This window comes from Cherax quadricarinatus, unplaced genomic scaffold (genome assembly GCF_038502225.1).
Source record: "Cherax quadricarinatus isolate ZL_2023a unplaced genomic scaffold, ASM3850222v1 Contig1637, whole genome shotgun sequence".
Taxonomy (NCBI): domain Eukaryota; kingdom Metazoa; phylum Arthropoda; class Malacostraca; order Decapoda; family Parastacidae; genus Cherax; species Cherax quadricarinatus.
In genome coordinates this window covers 40,934-62,500 of record NW_027196663.1, presented here as the reverse complement: position 1 = coordinate 62,500, position 21,567 = coordinate 40,934, and the positions used below count along the sequence as shown (strand labels likewise).

General features: G+C 44.0%; 1 protein-coding gene across 1 annotated transcript in view; it reads right to left on the bottom strand.

Moving 5' to 3' along the window:
• Window positions 1–21,567, bottom strand: part of spz3 (Spaetzle domain-containing protein 3) — a 56,988-nt gene that overhangs the window by 1,231 nt on the left and 34,190 nt on the right. Inside the window, exons 5-6 of the mRNA XM_070081088.1 lie at window positions 16,372–16,559; window positions 5,986–6,111 (exon numbers count right to left, since the gene is read on the bottom strand). Of these exons, the coding sequence (XP_069937189.1) occupies window positions 5,986–6,111; window positions 16,372–16,559 (314 nt within the window). The remainder of the gene's footprint in view (window positions 1–5,985; window positions 6,112–16,371; window positions 16,560–21,567) is intronic.

Below are 21,567 nucleotides of genomic sequence, written 5' to 3'. Positions count from 1 at the left end.
CCAGCTAAGAATCCATACTTTAGGTATTAAAGTAACTGGTATAAACCTTGGTAATAAATACCGACAAGTTGGTTTAGAAAGACACGTAAGCAAACACTGTAACATATTTATTAGAAAACGTTTCGGTCCTGGGACCTTGATCACTTCTAACATACAGAGGTAGAAAGACATCTTACGAAAATCAGAACAAGGCAAAAAACTACTTAAACTTTTACCAGGTCAACCGAAACCAGCACGCCTGTATGGCCTTCCTAAGACACACAAACCTGGCATCCCACTACGGCCTATCACTTCGGGCATAGGGAGTGCACACCACAGACTAGCCGGCCACCTTGCCAAATACCTTTCAGCGCTTCTGGGCACCATCAGTCAAGCCCACCTCAAACATTCAGGTGACCTCTCCCGAATTTCCAACCTGAATGTCAAAAACAAAAGCATGGCTTCCTTCGATGTCACAGCCCTCTTTACCAACGTTCCTACTGACGCTGCAATCAACATTCTGAGACAGAGGCTCACTGAAAACCACGACCTCCCTTTACCTCTTCTAGATTTCATCAATCTAGTGGAACTTTGTGTTAATTTCAACTTCTTCAAGTATCAGGACAACTGTTACAAACAATGCTTTGGGATGGCAATGGGCAGCCCGCTCAGTGCTGTGCTTGCCAACCTCTTCATGGAAAACCTGGAGACAGAGAAATTCAGCACCCTCATTCCCAACACCGTTACCTGGCTAAGATACGTTGATGATATATTGGTTTTCTATCCGAGACGTCTCAATATCCAGGCCCTTCTCAACAAGATCAATGCAGTTGAACCATCAATAAAGTTTACACTTGAACTCGAAAATTATGGCAAACTTCCTTTCCTCGACGATCTACTGTGCAGATCTCCCGACAGTGACAAACTTCTCTTCAAAGTGCATAGAAAACCTACCAACAAGGACGATCTTATACACTTTTATTCACACCAAGACACCCGCACTAGGAGAGGAGTCCTCATTGGCTTCTTCTTGAGAGCTCTTCGCATCTCCAGCCCTTGTTTTCTAGAAGAAGAATGCACTTACATAACACAAGCCTTTACACGTCTTCAGTTCCCATCTTTCTTCATCCGAGATTGCAGACTCAAGGCACAAGCTATCCTCAACAAACCGCCCATGGAACAGCCCCCTAAACAGTTCACAGTACTCCCATGTGGCGATGTTGCCACGAATACTCGCCGGGCACTTGCTATGAGTAACATCAACGTTTCCACCATAAACACATCATCTATCAAAGACCTCACTACGAAACGCAGCCCCACACCTCTAACTTCTACAGCAGGCGTCTACACCATCCCCTGTGGGTTCTGTCCCAAGAAATATGTAGGCGAGACAGGCAGAGATCTTGCAGTCCGCCTGAATGAGCATCGAAATGCCTCTAACAGAGACGATGTAAGGTACGCCTGTGTCCTCCACAGAGACTCCACGGGGCATTTGATGAACTGGAATGAGGCACAACTCGTTCTCACCGAACCAGACCTCAGACGCCGACGGTGCCTAGAAGCCGTCACCGACACTATAGAACGCAACACTGGAAACTACAAAATTTCAAAAACATTGGCATACATGATACTTAAGCAACACCAACCCAACAACACAGGAGTCACATGATTTCATCGTCTACCCGTCCTCATCATAGGTAGAGGTTGTTTTGATAAAGACCTGCCTCGCATGAGCCAGTAGGCCTTCTACAGTGTTCCTCCATTCTTATGTTCTTATGACATTCCTCAGGTCACGTGCGTCACATCTCACTCTCCGCCTATATATATAATGTCTTTCTACCTCTGTATGTTAGAAGTGATCAAGGTCCCAGGACCGAAACGTTTTCTAATAAATGTTATAGTGTTTGCTTACGTGTCTTTCTAAACCAATAAAGTAACTCTCAGCATATATTCGCCGAGAGCAATGCACCTCACTGTGTATACATCCCGCGCACACTGTGAAACATATCACCCTTATTTAACCTTGAACACACACCTTGTCAAGGAGAGGGGGTTATTTTGATGTTGATGAAAGGCTCTTGATCCAAAGAATTCGAGTTTCTCTCTTTCCTCAAATCAAATATGGTTACCTCCCCCCCCCATTCCTAATATGCAGTATGACTCACATTATTTTCGTACCTCCTCCTCCTCCTCCTCCTCCTCCTCCTCCTCCTCATAATAATAATAATAATAATAATAATAATAATAATAATAATAATAATAATAATAATAATAATAATAATAATAATAATAATCAAGAAGGTGTAGTAGTGACGTTAAATAAATCAGAGGAAATCAATCTGAACATAACGAGAAAAATATATATCATTGATTTTAACGACTCTGGAGAAAGAGTAGTTTCCATGAACGAATCTGCAACATTGCAACCTCCTGATGATGTGTTGATTGCAACAGAAAAGGCCTAGAGTTATCATTCATCTTTCCCTGTGGTTATTTTGCATACTCGAGAATGAGTGTGTGGAACTCTCACTTAGTAAAATACAAGGTGAAATTCAATAAAGTTTGATGAGGTTGATCTACTAGATTGATGTCTGAGCTGAAAGGAATAAGTTATGTCTTCTCTAACTGGAAGAACGATAAGCCAAGCAGGTACAATCAAGACATGGACAGTACTCAGCAGCATGGGCAGAATAGACACAAACAAGTTCTTTACCATGGATGTAACAAGAACAAGTTAATATATGGTCAGAGATGCCACAGTCAGACGAGCCAAATGGATATAAAGACACGTTATTTCATCATAGGGACAGAAGAATACTCTTTTTTTTTTTTACAGGTTAAGAGCTTGTATCCTACCTCAGCTCATTTCAAAGCCTCAGACCTATCTGAGGTAAATTACCACTCCCAGGATGCGACTCACAACAGTCTACTAACACCCAGGTACCTGGTTTAGAAAGACACGTAAGCAAACACTATAACATATTTATTAGAAAACGTTTCGGTCCTGGGACCTTGATCACTTCTGATCAAGGTCCCAGGACCGAAACGTTTTCTAATAAATATGTTATAGTGTTTGCTTACGTGTCTTTCTAAACCAACTTGTCGGTATTTATTACCAAGGTTTATACCACCCAGGTACCTACTTGCTACTAGGCGAACAAGGACAGCAGGTGTAAGGAATCGTGCTTAGTGTTTCCACCCGGCCGGGGATCGAACCACGAACAATCAATGTGTGAGCTGAGTACACTACCAACCGAGCAACGGGATTCACCAACATCCCTCATTTAGATGTGACATCACATCTCACACAAGAAATCATCAATACACAATCTTGTAAAGGGTTGTTTCTCACAATACTGTGGCTAGAACAATTCATACAATACCTGCCCTTAAAGAGTGGATCATATGAAGACATTTCGGTCCTGGACTACAGTCAAGTCACAATTGGGGCGAGAAAAGTAGAGAAGGCCAAGACACCATACAGTCTTTGGACAATGGTCCAGGACTGGACAAAACGTCATCATAAAGTTCCTCTTCTGAGTGCGGGGTTATGGGTGAACTGTTCCAACCACGATACTGTGACATCCTTCTTCAGAGAAGGAGCAAAGTGGCAGAAACTGAACAACGAAAAAATGTAAATGGACTCTTGAGTTGTTTTTCACGTCAGCCGATCGAGGGAAGCGAGATCAAGAATCAGTACCATTCCCTCCCTTCCACGCCCATTCATATTCATTATTGCAAATAATAGGCGGGCCCAGAAGCTGAGGGTCGACTCCCCATAGCCACACTAGGTGGGTACAAACACCTGCGGGTAATGCCACAAATAGCCAGGCTATGGTTATCTTCCGATGACTTCCGCTACTTTCACAAGGTGCTATTCCGTTACAATGACCGTTACAGTGACCGCTAGAGTGACAGTTATCATGACCGTTACGATGATCGTTACAATGAGGGATATACCGACTTTTACGGTCACCATTACAGTGACGTTACAGTAGCTGCTAATTTCTTGGCCGAGTTAAACATCCCGAAAGACTCTTAGAAAGAGAGAGAGAGAGAGAGAGAGAGAGAGAGAGAGAGAGAGAGAGAGAGAGAGAGAGAGAGAGAGAGAGAGTAGGTTTGATAATGATTTATCGACAGAAAGATAGTGAGCAACTAGGGATATCCTATAGACAAGAGCAGCGTATATAACAGGAGTCGCACACACACACACACACACACACACACACACACACACACACACACACACACACACACACACACACACACACACACACACACACACACACACGCACATACACACACACACACACATGCACACAAACAAACACACACTCACGCACACAGGTACTCTTACGCACACAGGTACACTCTCACGCACACAGGTACACACTCTCACGCACAGAGGTACACACGCACACAGGTACACACTCTCACTCACACAGGTACACACTCACGCACACAGGAACACACAACAGAACACATAAATGCACAGTTGAACACACATTCATACAGGTACACACAGTTGACAAAAGCACCAAATACAGACACAGTGTCAAGTGGGTAAACCAGTCTCAAGTGAGTAGATCACTCTCAAGTGAGTAGATCACTCTCAAGTGGGTAGACCACTCTCAAGTGGGTAGACCACTCTCAAGTGGGTAGACCCCTCTCAAGTGGGTAGACCACTCTCAAGTGGGTAGACCACTCTCAAGTGGGTAGACCACTCTCAAGTGGGCAGACCCCTCTCAAGTGGGTAGACCACTCTCAAGTGGGTAGACCACTCTCAAGTGGGTAGACCACTCTCAAGTGGGTAGACCACTCTCAAGTGGGCAGACCCCTCTCAAGTGGGCAGACCCCTCTCAAGTGGGTAGACCACTCTCAAGTGGGTAGACCACTCTCAAGTGGGCAGACCCCTCTCAAGTGGGTAGACCACTCTCAAATGGGCAGACCACTCTCAAGTGGGTAGACCACTCTCAAGTGGGTAGACCACTCTCAAGTGGGCAGACCACTCTCAAGTGGGTAGACCCCTCTCAAGTGGGTAGACCACTCTCAAGTGGGTAGACCACTCTCAAGTGGGTAGACCACTCTCAAGTGGGCAGACCCCTCTCAAGTGGGTAGACCAACACACAACCACACACACACAGCGAGAAAAAACAGAAGCACATCCAAACACACGCAATCAAACAGACAATCACAGCTAAGCTGACAGACTCACAACCAACCAGACAAAATCTCTGAGAAGCAGACAGAGATTAACCAGGCAGACAGATACCTAATGAGACGGACACATAACCAAGGAGACAGACATGCAACTAAGCAGACAGAATCACAACCAAACAGACGGAATTACAACTAAGCAGACAGAATCACAACTAAGCAGACAGAATCACAACTAAGCAGACAAAGTAACAACTAAGCAGACAAAATCACAACTAAGCAGACAGAATCATAATCCAGCAGACAGAATCACAACCAACCAAGCAGAATCACGGCCAAGCAGACACACACAATCAAGCAGACAATCGCTACCAATCAGGTTTATATATAACCAAGCAAACAGAAATACAACCAAGGAGACAGACATAAAGCTGAGCAGACACTAAACCAAGCAGACAGACACATAACCAAGCAGACATTCACATAACTAAACATACGGATACACTACCAGACACACAACCAAGCAGACAGACATACCTGGAACCAAGCAGACAGACACAAAGTCATGCAGACAGAGACATAAATAACTAAGCAAACAGACACATACATAACTAAGCAGACACACAACCCAGTGAACAAACATTCACGTTGGCAGACAGACACTCAGTCAAGCAGGCACACAATTAAGCACATCGAACACCCGCCCGATAAAACACACTCCAACTGCCCACTCACACCCACAGACTAACCCATTCAACCAACCTATTCCCACCACGCAACCCATTCCCACCACTCAACTCATTCCCATCACCCAACTCATTCCCACCACGCAGTAGAAGCAATACTCACGCGCATATCTCCTGGTGTATAGCCTGGGAGAACTCGTTGGTATTAACGATGGCCCGAACCTTGCCTGCAGAGTTGCTGGCCCAGTACGGTGTGACAATGTCCACGTCACTCTCACAGGAGTCAACCCTGAGGGAGAGAGGCATACCTCAGAGACGAGGAGACAATGAGATGGAGAGAGAGAGAGAGAGAGAGAGAGAGAGAGAGAGAGAGAGAGAGAGAGAGAGAGAGAGAGAGAGAGAGAGAGAGAGAGAGAGAGAGAGAGACAGAGAGAGAGATAGGGGTGTGTGCAGTAGATGAGGCAAGGAAACAAAAAGCTGGTGAAAAATAATAATAATATTTTAAATAAGAGTAAATATTTAAAAACAAATATTTAAAATGGAGATATAGTAATATTTCTTCTTTTCAAATCAAAATTATCATTAACCTCATTAGTTAGATAAAAATAAATGTAAGATACCAAATGTTGATTTGTCTGTCCGTATTATATAAGTCTGTGTAACATAACGTCTCTCTAACATAACGTCTGTGTAACATAATAACGTCTTTCTGTGTAACATAAAGTCTGTGTAACATAATGTCTGTCTGGGTAACATAATGACTGTCTGTATCACATAACAGCATTTTATGTAATACAGTCCTGGGACAGACTTATGTTTGGTGCAGTGAACTTTATTTTTCTCTGATGTGGTGTAGACTCGGACTCGGGATACTTATAATACTACACTGCATACTAAACAATAAACGAATTTAGGATCTGGCCAACTTCGAGGACTCAGTCCATTATGAGACTGAATGGACTTTGTTTCTGACTGTCTTGGTGTCTACACACTATTCCGTGGAGGAACTCATTGACCAGACAGTGTCTGGTACACACCCTATATACACACATATCAAAGGTTCAGACTTCGATGCTAGTGTGCGGTCTTCAGAGTTTTAGGCGTAATGCGTAATTATATGAATAATCAGATGTTGGACTTAGAAAAATTGTCATTTGTGGGTGATTAACTTACGTTTGGCATACGCGTGAAGAACTAGCAGTCAGATATCCTTTCACTAAAGTTCTGTCATGTGAGTTGTGACTGTGACTAGCATTTCTCAGGATAATATAAATATATTTTTACAAGCTGATTTTATGTAGTAAAGTTTGGTTGACGTTGTTATTCTCGTTTTACTGAATCCATATACACGTAAACATGAATAACATTTAAAGGATAAAGCAGTGAGATGGTTTGGTTAAGAGAGTCAGTGTTTATGATAGGAAGTAAAGTATGTCTTACCTCTTCAACACTACGCCCTCCAACACCACACTCTCCAACACTACACTCTCCAACACTACGCCCTCCAACACCACACTCTCCAACACTACACTCTCCAACACTACGCCCTCCAACACCACACTCTCCAACACTACACTCTCCAACACCACACCATCCAACACCACACCCACCAGCACCACACCCTCCAACACTACACTCTCCAACACCACACTCTCCAACACCACACTCTCCAACACCACACCCTCCAACACCATACCAACACCACACTCGCCAACACCACACTCTCCAACACCATACCATCACTACACTCTCCAACACCACACTCTCCAACACCATACCCTCCAACACAACACCCTCCAACACCACACTCTCCAACACCACACTCTCCAACACCACAAACTGCAACACTACACTTTCCAACTCCACACTATCCAACACCACACCCTCCAAAACCACACCCTCCAACACCGCACCCTCCAACACCACGTCCTCCAACACTACACTCTCCAACACCACGCCATCCAACACTAAACTCTCCAACACCACACTCTCCAACACCACACGCTCCAACACCACGCTGTCCAACACCACACTCTCCAACACCACACTCTCCAACACCACACACTCCAACACTACACTTTCCAACTCCACACTATCCAACACCACACCCTCCAACACCACACCCTCCAACACCGCACCCTCCAACACCACGCCCTCCAACACTACACTCTCCAACACCACGCCATTAAACACCAAACTCTCCAACACAACACTCTCTAACACCACACTCTCCAACACTACACTCTCCAACACCACACCCTCCCACACCACACCTTCCAACACCACACCCTGCAACACCACACCCTCCAACACCACGCCATCCAACACTAAACTCCCCAACACCACACTCGCCAACACCACACCCTCCAACACCACGCTCTCCAACACCATATTCTCCAACACCATACCCTCCAACACCACGCTCTCCAACAATACACTCTCAAACACCACGCCCTCCAACACAACACTCTCCAACACCACACTCTCCAACACCATACTCTCCAACATCACACCATCCAACACCACACCCACCGGCACCACACCCTCCAACACTACACTCTCCAACAACACACCCTCCAACACCACACCCTCCAACACCACACCCTCCAACACCACAGACTCCAACACCACACTCGCCAACACCACACTCTCCAACACCATACCATCACTACACTCTCCAACACCACACTCTCCAACACCATACCCTCCAACACAACACCCTCCAACACCACACTCTCCAACACCACACTCTCCAACACCACAAACTGCAACACTACACTTTCCAACTCCACACTATCCAACACCACACCCTCCAAAACCACACCCTCCAACACCGCACCCTCCAACACCACGTCCTCCAACACTACACTCTCCAACACCACGCCATCCAACACCATACCCCCACCACACTCTCCAGCACCACACTCTCCAGCACCACGCTCTCCAACACCATACCATCACCACACTCTCCAACACCATACACTCCAAGACCACAGCCTCCATCACACACTCTCCAACACCACACTCTCCAACACCACACACTCCAACACTACACTTTCCAACTCCACACTATCCAACACCACACCCTCCAACACCACACACTCCAACACAGCACCCTCCAACACCACGCCCTCCAACACTACATTCTCCAACACCACTCCATTAAACACCAAACTCTCCAACACCACACTCTCTAACACAACACTCTCCAACACTACACTCTCCAACACCACACCCTCCCACACCACACCTTCCAACACCACACCCTCCAACACCCCACCCTCCAACACCACGCCATCCAACACTAAACTCTCCAACACCACACTCGCCAACACCACACCCTCCAACACCACGCTCTCCAACACCATACTCTCCAACACCACACCCTCCAACACCACGCTCTCCAACAATACACTCTCGAACACCACGCTCTCCAACGCCACACCCTCCAACACCACACTCTCCAACACCACACTCTCCAACACCACACTCTCCAACACCACACTCTCCAACACCACAACCTCCAACACCACACTCTCCAACACCACACCCTCCAACACCACACCCTCCAACACCACACCCTCCAACACCACAGACTCCAACACCACACCCTCCAACACCACGCCCTCCAACACTCTCCAACACCACACTCTCCAACACTACACTCTCCAACACCACACCCTCCAATACCACACCCTCCAACATCACACTTTCCAACACCACACTCTCCAACACCACACACTCCAACACCACACTATTCAACACCATACTCTCCATCACCACACCCTCCAACACCACACTCTCCAACACCGCACTCTCCAACACCACACCCTCCAACACGACACTCTACAACACCACACCCTCCAACACCATACCCCCACCACACTCTCCAGCACCACACTCTCCAGCACCACGCTCTCCAACACCATACCATCACCACACTCTCCAACACCATACACTCCAAGACCACAGCCTCCATCACCACACTCTCCAACATCACACCCTCCAACACCACACTCTCCAACACCACACTATCCAACACATCACTTTCCAACACCATACCTTCCAAGGCCACAGCCTCCATCACCACACTCTCCAACACCACACCCTCCAACACCACACTCCAACATCACACTCTACAACACCACACTCTACAACACCACACTCTCCAACACCACACTCTCCAACACTACACTCTCCAACACCACACCCTTCAACACCACACTCTCCAACACCACACCCTCCAACACCACACCCTCCAACACCACACCCTCCAACACCACACTCTCCAACACCACACCCTCCAACACCACACTCTCCAACACCACACCCTCCAACACCACACCCTCCAACATCACACCCTACAACACCGCACCCTCCAACACGACGCCCTCCAACACTACACTCTCCAACACCACACTCTCCAACACCACACCCTCCAACACCACACTCTCCAACAATACACTCTCCAACTCCACGCTCTCCAACACCACACCCTCCAACACCACACTTTTCAACCCCACACTCTCCAACACAACACTCTCCCACACCACATCCTCCAACACCAAAACCTCAAACACCACACCCTCCAGCACCACGCCCTCCATCACTACACTGTCCAACACCACACTCTCCAACACTACACTCGCCAACACCACACTCTCCAACACCACACCCTCCAACACCACACTTTCCAACACCACACTCTCCAACACCACACTCTCCAACACCATACCCTCCAACACCACACTCTCCAACACCATACCCTCCATCACCACACCCTCCAACACCACACTCTCCAACACCACACTCTCCAACACCACACCCTCCAACACCACACTCTCCAACACCACACCCTCCAACACAATACCACCACCACACTCTCCAGCATCACACTCTCCAACACTCTCCAACTTCACACCCTCCAACGCCACACTCTCCAACACCACACTCTCCGACACCACACTCTCCAACACCATACCTTCCAAGGCAACAGCCTCCATCACCACACTCTCCAACACCACACCCTCCAACACCACGCTCTCCAACATCACACTCTCCAACACCACACTTTCCAACACCACACTCTCCAACACAACACTCTCCAACACCCCACTCTCCAACACCACACTCTCCAATACCACACTCCCCAACACCACACTCTTCAACACCATACTCTCCATCACCACACCCTCCAACACCACACTTTCCAACACCACACCCTCCAACACCATACCACCACCACACTCTCCAGCACCACAATCTCCAACACCACACCATCACCACACTCTCCAACACCATACACTCCAAGACCATGACCTCCATCACCACACTCTCCAACATCACACCCTCCAGCACTTCACTCTCCAACACCACACTCTCCAACACCACACTCTCCAACACCATACCTTCCAAGGCCACAGCCTCCATCACCACACTCTCCAACACCACACCCTCCAACACCACACTCTCCAACATCACACTCTAGAACACCACACCCTCCAACACCACACTCTCCAACACCACACCATCCAACACCATACCACCACCACACTCTCCAACACCTCACCCTCCAACACCATACCATTACCACACTCTCCAACATCATACCCTCCAACGAATTACCCTCCAACACCACAGCCTCCATCACTACACTCTCCAGCACCACACCTTCCAACACCATACCCTCCAACACCAAAGCCTCTATCACCACATTCTCCAACATCACACCCTCCAACACTATACCCTACAACACCACAGACTCCATCACTACACTCTCCATCACCACACCTTCCAACACCATACCCTTCAACACCACAGCTTCTATCACCACACTCTCCAACACCACACTCTCCAACACCACACTCTCCAACACCACACTCTCCAGCACTACACTCTCCAACACCACACCCTCCAACACAACACTCTCCTACACCACACTCTCCAACACCACACCGTCCAACACTATACCACCACCACACTCTCCAACACCTCACCCTCCAACACCATGCCATCACCACACTCTCCAACGCAATACACTCCAACACCATACCCTCCAAGACCACAGCCTCCATGACCTCACTCTCCAACATCATACCCTCCAACAAATTACCCTCCAACACCACAGCCGCCATCACTACACTCTCCAGCACCACACCTTCCAACACCATACCCTCCAACACCACAGCCTCTATCACCACACTCTCCAATATCACACCCTCCAACACTATACCCTCCAACGCCACACTCTAAAACATCACACTCTAGAACACCACACTCTCCAACACCACAGCCTACATAAGAACATAAGAAAGGAGGAACACTGCAGGAGGCCTGCTGGCCCATACTAGGCAGGTCCTTTACAATTCATCTCACTAACAAAACATTTGCCCAACCCAATTTTCAATGCCACCCAAGAAATAAGCTATGATGTGAAAGTCCCACTCAAATCCAACCCATCCCACTCATGTACTTATCCAACCTAGAATTGAAACTACCCAAAGTCCCAGCCTCAATAACCCAACTAGGTAGACTGTTCCACTCATCAACTACCCTATTTCCAAACCAATACTTTCCTATGTCCTTTCTAAATCTAAACTTATCTAATTTAAATCCATTACTGCGTGTTCTCTCTTGGAGAGACATCCTCAAGACCTTGTTAATATCTCCTTTATTAATACCTATCTTCCACTTATACACTTCGATCAGGTCTCCCCTCATTCTTCGTCTAACAAGTGAATGTAACTTAAGAGTCTTCAATCTTTCTTCATAAGGAAGATTTCTAATGCTATGTATTAATTTAGTCATCCTACGCTGAATGTTTTCTAACGAATTTATGTCCATTTTGTAATACGGAGACCAGAACTGAGCTGCATAATCTAGGTGAGGCCTTACTAATGATGTATAAAGCTGCAGTATGACCTCTGGACTTCTGTTGCTTACACTTCTTGATATAAATCCCAGTAATCTATTTGCCTTATTACGTACGCTTAGGCATTGTTGTCTTGGTTTAAGGTTGCTGCTCACCATAACCCCCAAGTCCTTTTCGCAATCTGTATGGCTAAGTTCTACATCATTTAACTTATAAGTACTAGGGTTATGGGCACTCCCAAGCTTCAGAACCTTGCATTTATCTACATTGAACTGCATCTGCCACTTTTCTGACCAAGAATAGAGTTTGTTTAAATCCTCCTGAAGTTCCATAACATCTATGTTTGAATCAATTATCCTACCTATCTTTGTGTCATCGGCGAATTTGCTCATATCACTAGTAATTCCCTCATCAAGATCATTGATATATATTATAAACAACAACGGGCCCAAGACTGATCCCTGTGGAACGCCACTTGTTACAGATCCCCACTCGGATTTAACCCCATTAATGGACACTCTCTGCTTCCTGTCAGTGAGCCATGACTCGATCCACGAGAGCACTTTTCCCCCAATGCCATGAGCTGCCACTTTCTTTAACAGTCTATGGTGCGGAACTCTATCAAAAGCCTTACTAAAATCTAAGTAAATAATATCAAATTCTTTATTGTGGTCAACAGCCTCAAAAGCTTTACTGAAGAAAGTTAATAAATTAGATAGACAAGACCGGCCTCTTGTGAATCCATGCTGAGTATCCTTAATCAAGCTATGCTTATCGAGATGGCTTCTTATAATCTCAGCTATAATTGACTCTAGCAATTTGCCTACAATTGAGGTCAGGCTTATTGGGCGGTAATTTGACGGTAACGACTTGTCCCCTGTTTTAAAAATAGGAGTTACATTAGCCATCTTCCTCATATCAGACACTACACCTGTTTGAAGAGATAAATTAAAAATATTAGTTAATGGTTCACAGAGTTCCATTTTGCATTCCTTAAGAACCCTTGAAAAAACCTCATCAGGACCCGGCGACTTATTTTGCTTCAGTCTGTCTATCTGCTTCACAACCATCTCACTAGTGACTGTGATGTTACATAATTTATCTTCTAGCCCACTGTAAAAATTAATTACTGGAATATTGTTAGTGTCTTCCTGTGTAAAAACTGAGAGAAAATAATTATTTAAAATCAAGCACATTTCATTCTCTTTGTCAGTAAGGTGCCCATAGTTATTTTTAAGGGGACCTATCTTATCTCTAACTTTTGTTCTATAGACCTGGAAAAAACTTTTTGGGTTAGTTTTAGAATTTCTAGCAACTTTAATTTCATAGTCCCTTTTAGCTTTTCTTATCCCCTTTTTAATGTCCCTCTTAATGTCAATATACTGATTCATAAGATGACCCTCACCTCTTTTGATACGCCTATAAATTCCTTTCTTATGCCCTAGTAGATATTTGAGCCTATTATTCATCCATTTTGGGTCATTTCTATTTGATCTAATTTCTTTATATGGGATAAACGCTCTTTGAGCAGCATATATAGTGTTCAGAAAACTGTCATATTGATAGCTCTCTTCGTTACCCCAGTCAACAGATGATAAGTGTTCTCTAAGCCTATCGTAATCTGCTAAGCGAAAATCTGGGACTGTTACTGAGTTATCGCTACTATCGTACTTCCATTCAATGCTAAATGTAATTGATTTGTGGTCGCTAGCACCCAGTTCCTCTGAAATTTCTAAATTATTAACAAGGGATTCATTGTTTGCCATAACTAAGTCAAGCAGGTTATTTCCCCTTGTAGGTTCTGTCACAAACTGCTTCAAAAAACAATCCTGAAATACTTCTAAGAAGTCGTATGATTCTAAATTCCCAGTCAAGAAATTCCAATCAACATGACTAAAGTTAAAATCTCCTAGAATTACTACATTATCGTGCCTTGTGGCCTTAACAATTTCCTCCCATAGTAGTTTCCCTTGGTCCCTATCTAAGTTTGGGGGACGGTATATCACTCCTAAAATCAGTTTTTCATGCCCCTCTGAAAATTCTATCCAAACAGACTCTGTATGTGTTACTTCAGACTTAATACCCGTTTTTATGCAACAGTTCAAGCGATCTCGGACATACAATTCCACCCCACCCCCCCTCCCAATACTTCTATCTTCTTGGAACAATTTAAAACCCTGAATATGACATTCCGCAGGCATGTCCCGACTTTTTGAATTAAACCACGTCTCAGTTAAGGCAAATACATCAATGTTACCTACACTAGCAACTAATCTCAACTCGTCCATCTTATTCCTAGCACTACGGCAATTAGCATAATAAACATTGAAAGACTCTCCTTTCTCTTTACCCTTCCTGCTCATTTCTAATTTTCTACTAAACCTATTACTGTCCTTATCACCCAAGGTCCCTGGCTTTTCAATATCTATCTCGTTCTTATTATTACTAGTTCCCCTAGAACTCGTAATATTACTACACTGGGACTTCACTGTTTTCCTGCCAAAACCCATACCACTAACTATTCCTAGTTTAAAGTCCTAACTGCTCCCTCCACTGCAGTTGCCAGTGCTCCCACCCCACACCTAGATAAGTGAACCCCATCCCTAGCATACATGTCATTTCTGCCATAGAAGAGGTCCCAGTTGTCAATGAATGTTACCGCATTTTCCTTACAGTATTTGTCCAGCCAGCAATTGACACCAATTGCCCTGGACAACCATTCATTTCCAACTCCCCTCCTTGGCAAAATACCACATATGACAGGGTTCCCACCCTTCTAATTATTTCTATTGCTGACCTCCATCACTACACTCTCCAACACCACACCGTCCAACACCACACTCTCCAACACCACACTATCCAACACAACACTCTCCAACACCATACCCTCCAACCCCATACCATCACCACACTCTCCAACACCATACTCTCCAACACCATACCCGCCAAGACCACAGCCTCTATCACCACACTCTCCAACATCTCACTCTCCAACACCATACCCTCCAACACCACAGCCTCTTTCACCACACTCTCCAACATTACACCTTTCAACACCACACTCTCCAACACCACACTTTCCAACACCACACTCTCCAGCACTACACTCTCGAACACCACACCCTCCAACACCACACTCTCCAACACCACACTCTCCAACACCTCACCCTCCAACATTATACCATTACCACACTCTCCAACACCATACACTCCAACACCATACCCTCCAAGACCACAGCCTCCATCACCACACTCTCCAACATTACACTCTCCAACACACTCTCCAACATCACACTCTCCAACACCACACTCTCCAACACCTCAACCTCCAACACCATACCATCACCATACTCTCCAACACCATACACTCCAACACCATACCCTCCAACACCACAGCCTCTTTCACCACACTCTCCAACATCACACCCTCCAACACCATACCCTCCAACACCACAACCTCCATCACTGCACTCTCCAACACACCTTCCCACACCATTCCCTCCAACACCACAGCCTCCATCACCACAATCTCCAACATCACACCCTGCAACACCTTACCCTCCAACACCACAGCCTCCATCACTACACTCTCCAACACCACAGCTTCCAACACCATACCCTCCAACACCACAGCCTCCATCACCACACTCTCCAACATTACATCTTCCAACACCACACCTGTCTGAGTTGACATTAGCGTTGCCAGGGAAGGACTGACGCTTGTTACGGATGAGGCTGAAAAATGACTGTCCTCGAGGGTCATCGGGGTGATAATCAAGGTGTAGCTCTGGAACCTCGTCCTCGAAAGCGTCTACCGACCGTCCCGTGCGACTGAACGGGCGAAACTCTGCCCCAGCCTGCGCTCTCTGCAAGGTTTTTTTACGATTATTTTTTTATCTAAGACCTGAAGACCACATCTTGGTTATTAAATTTGCATACATCTCTGTAATAGATATTTTAGTAAAATCTGTGTATAGGCTTAGATATATATACCTCTCGGTGTATGTACACTGAGAATATATGCAACGTCTCAGTGAATATACACGCAGATATTTACCTCTCTGATGAGAGAGAATGTTGGATAGGATAAAAAATAGGAAGAAAGTGGAATTAGAGATCGATGATGATAGGAAGGGACAGGGGCAATACATGTACAAAGATACAGCGGGCAGGACATGTACAAAGGCAATAAAGTTGTGGATGAGAGAAACAAGGATGGATGAACGTAGGGAGATGAAGGAAGAATAAGAAAGAAAGATTAGTAAATGGTTGAATATTGAGTATTAAAAGCAAACGTTAGAATGGGAAGATGTAAGAGAATCCACTTAGCATGACAAACTAGGACTACAGCAGTGTCTTGCCTAGTATGTGCTATTAGAACTACTGTGGAGTTTCTCTCCTTGCGTATTATAAATTAATTATGAATTATATATAAATCGGAAAGCAAAGACGAAAGTTTAGTTAGATAATAATAATAATAATAATAATAATAATAATAATAATAATAATAATAATAATAATAATAATAATAATAATAATAATTAGGAAAAACACAAGGAAAAAATTACACAGAAGAGAATAGACTGAAAAGCAATAAACTGGTAAAAAAATGCAAGGCATACAAGCAAGATGATTAATGATGAAAGATGATAAACAAGGGTATAAAAAATACTGATATATATATATATATATATATATATATATATATATATATATATATATATATAGATATATATATATATATATATATATATATATATATATACATATATATATATATATATATATATATATATATATACACACAATATCGATAAATGATTATCATTTCTGATAAATAATTATAATGATAAACAATTGTGATAAATAATGGTAATAATAAACAATTATGATCAACAAAGATAATGACAATGATGATAAACAATGATAATGATAAATAATTATGATAAACAATTATAATTATAAGCAGTGATAATAAAAAGGGTAATGTTAAACAACGATGATAAACAATGACAATGACACAATGATGTTGAACAGTAATAATGTCAGTGATAATGATAAACAATGATAATGATCAACAATGATAATAACCAAGGATGATAATGATCAATAATGATAATAGCCAAGGAAGATAATGATCATCAATGATAATAACCAAAGATGATAATGATCAACAATGATAATAACTAAGGATGATAATGATCAACAATGATGATGATAAACAATGGTAAGGGTGAGCAACGATTGTGATAAAGAATGATAATGATAAACAATGATAATGACAAGTAAAGATAATGATAAGCAATGATGATAATAAACAAAGATGATGACAATGATAATCGTAAACAAAGATGAGAAACAATGTTGATGATAAACAATAATATTACAACGATGATGATGAAAATGATAAAAAAACAATGATAAACAATGATAATACAAATGATAACGGACAATGACAATGATAAAGATGTTAATGATAAACAAGGATAATAATAAACAATGATAATAATAAAATATGATAATAAATAATAAGAACGGTAAGCAATGATAATAATTATGATAATAATATACAATGACAAATAATGATAAATAATAATAAATGAAGAGAGTGAACTGTGAGGAGAATGAACTGTGAGGAGAATGAACTGTGAGGAGAATGAACTGTGAGGAGAATGAACTGTGAGGAGAATGAACTGTGAGGAGAATGAACTGTGAGGAGAATGAACTGTGAGGAGAATGAACTGTGAGGAGAATGAACTGTGAGGAGAATGAACTGTGAGGAGAGTGAACTGTGAGGAGAATGAACTGTGAGGAGAATGAACTGTGAGGAGAGTGAACTGTGAGGAGAATGAACTGTGAGGAGAATGAACTGTGAGGAGAATGAACTGTGAGGAGAATGAACTGTGAGGAGAATGAACTGTGAGGAGAATGAACTGTGAGGAGAATGAACTGTGAGGAGAATGAACTGTGAGGAGAATGAACTGTGAGGAGAATGAACTGTGAGGAGAGTGAACTGTGAGGAGAATGAACTGTGAGGAGAATGAACTGTGAGGAGAGTGAACTGTGAGGAGAATGAACTGTGAGGAGAATGAACTGTGAGGAGAATGAACTGTGAGGAGAATGAACTGTGAGGAGAATGAACTGTGAGGAGAATGAACTGTGAGGAGAATGAACTGTGAGGAGAATGAACTGTGAGGAGAATGAACTGTGAGGAGAATGAACTGTGAGGAGAGTGAACTGTGAGGAGAATGAACTGTGAGGAGAATGAACTGTGAGGAGAGTGAACTGTGAGGAGAATGAACTGTGAGGAGAATGAACTGTGAGGAGAATGAACTGTGAGGAGAATGAACTGTGAGGAGAATGAACTGTGAGGAGAATGAACTGTGAGGAGAATGAACTGTGAGGAGAATGAACTGTGAGGAGAGTGAACTGAACTGTGAGGAGAATGAACTGTGAGGAGAATGAACTGTGAGGAGAATGAACTGTGAGGAGAATGAACTGTGAGGAGAATGAACTGTGAGGAGAATGAACTGTGAGGAGAATGAACTGTGAGGAGAATGAACTGTGAGGAGAGTGAACTGTGAGGAGAATGAACTGTGAGGAGAATGAACTGTGAGGAGAATGAACTGTGAGGAGAATGAACTGTGAGGAGAATGAACTGTGAGGAGAATGAACTGTGAGGAGAATGAACTGTGAGGAGAGTGAACTGTGAGGAGAATGAACTGTGAGGAGAATGAACTGTGAGGAGAATGAACTGTGAGGAGAATGAACTGTGAGGAGAATGAACTGTGAGGAGAATGAACTGTGAGGAGAATGAACTGTGAGGAGAGTGAACTGTGAGGAGAATGAACTGTGAGGAGAATGAACTGTGAGGAGAGTGAACTGTGAGGAGAATGAACTGTGAGGAGAGTGAATTGTGAAAAGAGTGAACTGTGAGGAGAATGAACTGTGAGGAGAATGAACTGTGAGGAGAATGAACTGTGAGGAGAATGAACTGTGAGGAGAGTGAACTGTGAGGAGAATGAACTGTGAGGAGAATGAACTGTGAGGAGAATGAACTGTGAGGAGAATGAACTGTGAGGAGAATGAACTGTGAGGAGAGTGAACTGTGAGGAGAATGAACTGTGAGGAGAATGAACTGTGAGGAGAATGAACTGTGAGGAGAATGAACTGTGAGGAGAATGAACTGTGAGGAGAATGAACTGTGAGGAGAATGAACTGTGAGGAGAATGAACTGTGAGGAGAATGAACTGTGAGGAGAGTGAACTGTGAGGAGAATGAACTGTGAGGAGAATGAACTGTGAGGAGAATGAACTGTGAGGAGAATGAACTGTGAGGAGAACTGAACTGTGAGGAGAATGAACTGTGAGGAGAATGAACTGTGAGGAGAATGAACTGTGAGGAGAATGAACTGTGAGGAGAGTGAACTGTGAGGAGAATGAACTGTGAGGAGAATGAACTGTGAGGAGAATGAACTGTGAGGAGAATGAACTGTGAGGAGAATGAACTGTGAGGAGAATGAACTGTGAGGAGAATGAACTGTGAGGAGAATGAACTGTGAGGAGAATGAACTGTGAGGAGAATGAACTGTGAGGAGAATGAACTGTGAGGAGAATGAACTGTGAGGAGAATGAACTGTGAGGAGAATGAACTGTGAGGAGAATGAACTGTGAGGAGAATGAACTGTGAGGAGAATGAACTGTGAGGAGAATGAACTGTGAGGAGAATGAACTGTGAGGAGAATGAACTGTGAGGAGAATGAACTGTGAGGAGAATGAACTGTGAGTGAGAGATGAACTGTGAGGAGAATGAACTGAGAGGAGAATGAACTGTGAGGAGAATGAACTGTGAGGAGAATGAACTGTGAGGAGAATGAACTGTGAGGAGAATGAACTGTGAGGAGAATGAACTGTGAGGAGAATGAACTGTGAGGAGAATGAACTGTGAGGAGAATGAACTGTGAGGAGAATGAACTGTGAGGAGAATGAACTGTGAGGACAATGAACAGTGAGGAATGAATGTGAGGAGAATGAACTGTGAGGAGAATGAACTGTGAGGATAATGAACTGTGAGGAAAATGAACTGTGAGGAGAATGAACTGTGAGGAGAATGAACTGTGAGGAGAATGAACTGTGAGGAGAATGAACTGTGAGGAGAATGAACTGTGAGGAGAATGAACTGTGAGGAGAATGAACTGTGAGGAGAATGAACTGTGAGGAGAATGAACTGTGAGGAGAATGAACTGTGAGGAGAGTGAACTGTGAGGAGAGTGAACTGTGAGGAGAATGAACTGTGAGGAGAATGAACTGTGAGGAGAATGAACTGTGAGGAGAGTGAACTGTGAGGAGAATGAACTGTGAGGAGAATGAACTGTGAGGAGAATGAACTGTGAGGAGAAACTGAACTGTGAGGAGAATGAACTGTGAGGAGAATGAACTGTGAGGAGAATGAACTGTGAGGAGAATGAACTGTGAGGAGAATGAACTGTGAGGAGAATGAACTGTGAGGAGAATGAACTGTGAGGATAATGAACTGTGAGGAAAATGAACTGTGAGGAGAATGAAGGAGAATGAACTCTGAGGAAAATGAACTGTGAGGAGAATGAACTGTGAATAGAATGAACTGTGACGAGAATGAACTGTGAGGAGAATGTACTGTGAGGAGAATGAACTGTGAGGAGAATGAACTGTGAGGAGAACGAACTGTGAGGAGAATGAACTGTGAGGAGAATGAACTGTGAGGATAATGAACTGTGAGGAGAATGAACTGTGAGGAGAATGAACTGTGAGGAGAATGAACTGTGAGGAGAATGAACTGTGAGGAGAATGAACTGTGAGGAGAATGAACTGTGAGGAGAATGAACTGTGAGGAGAA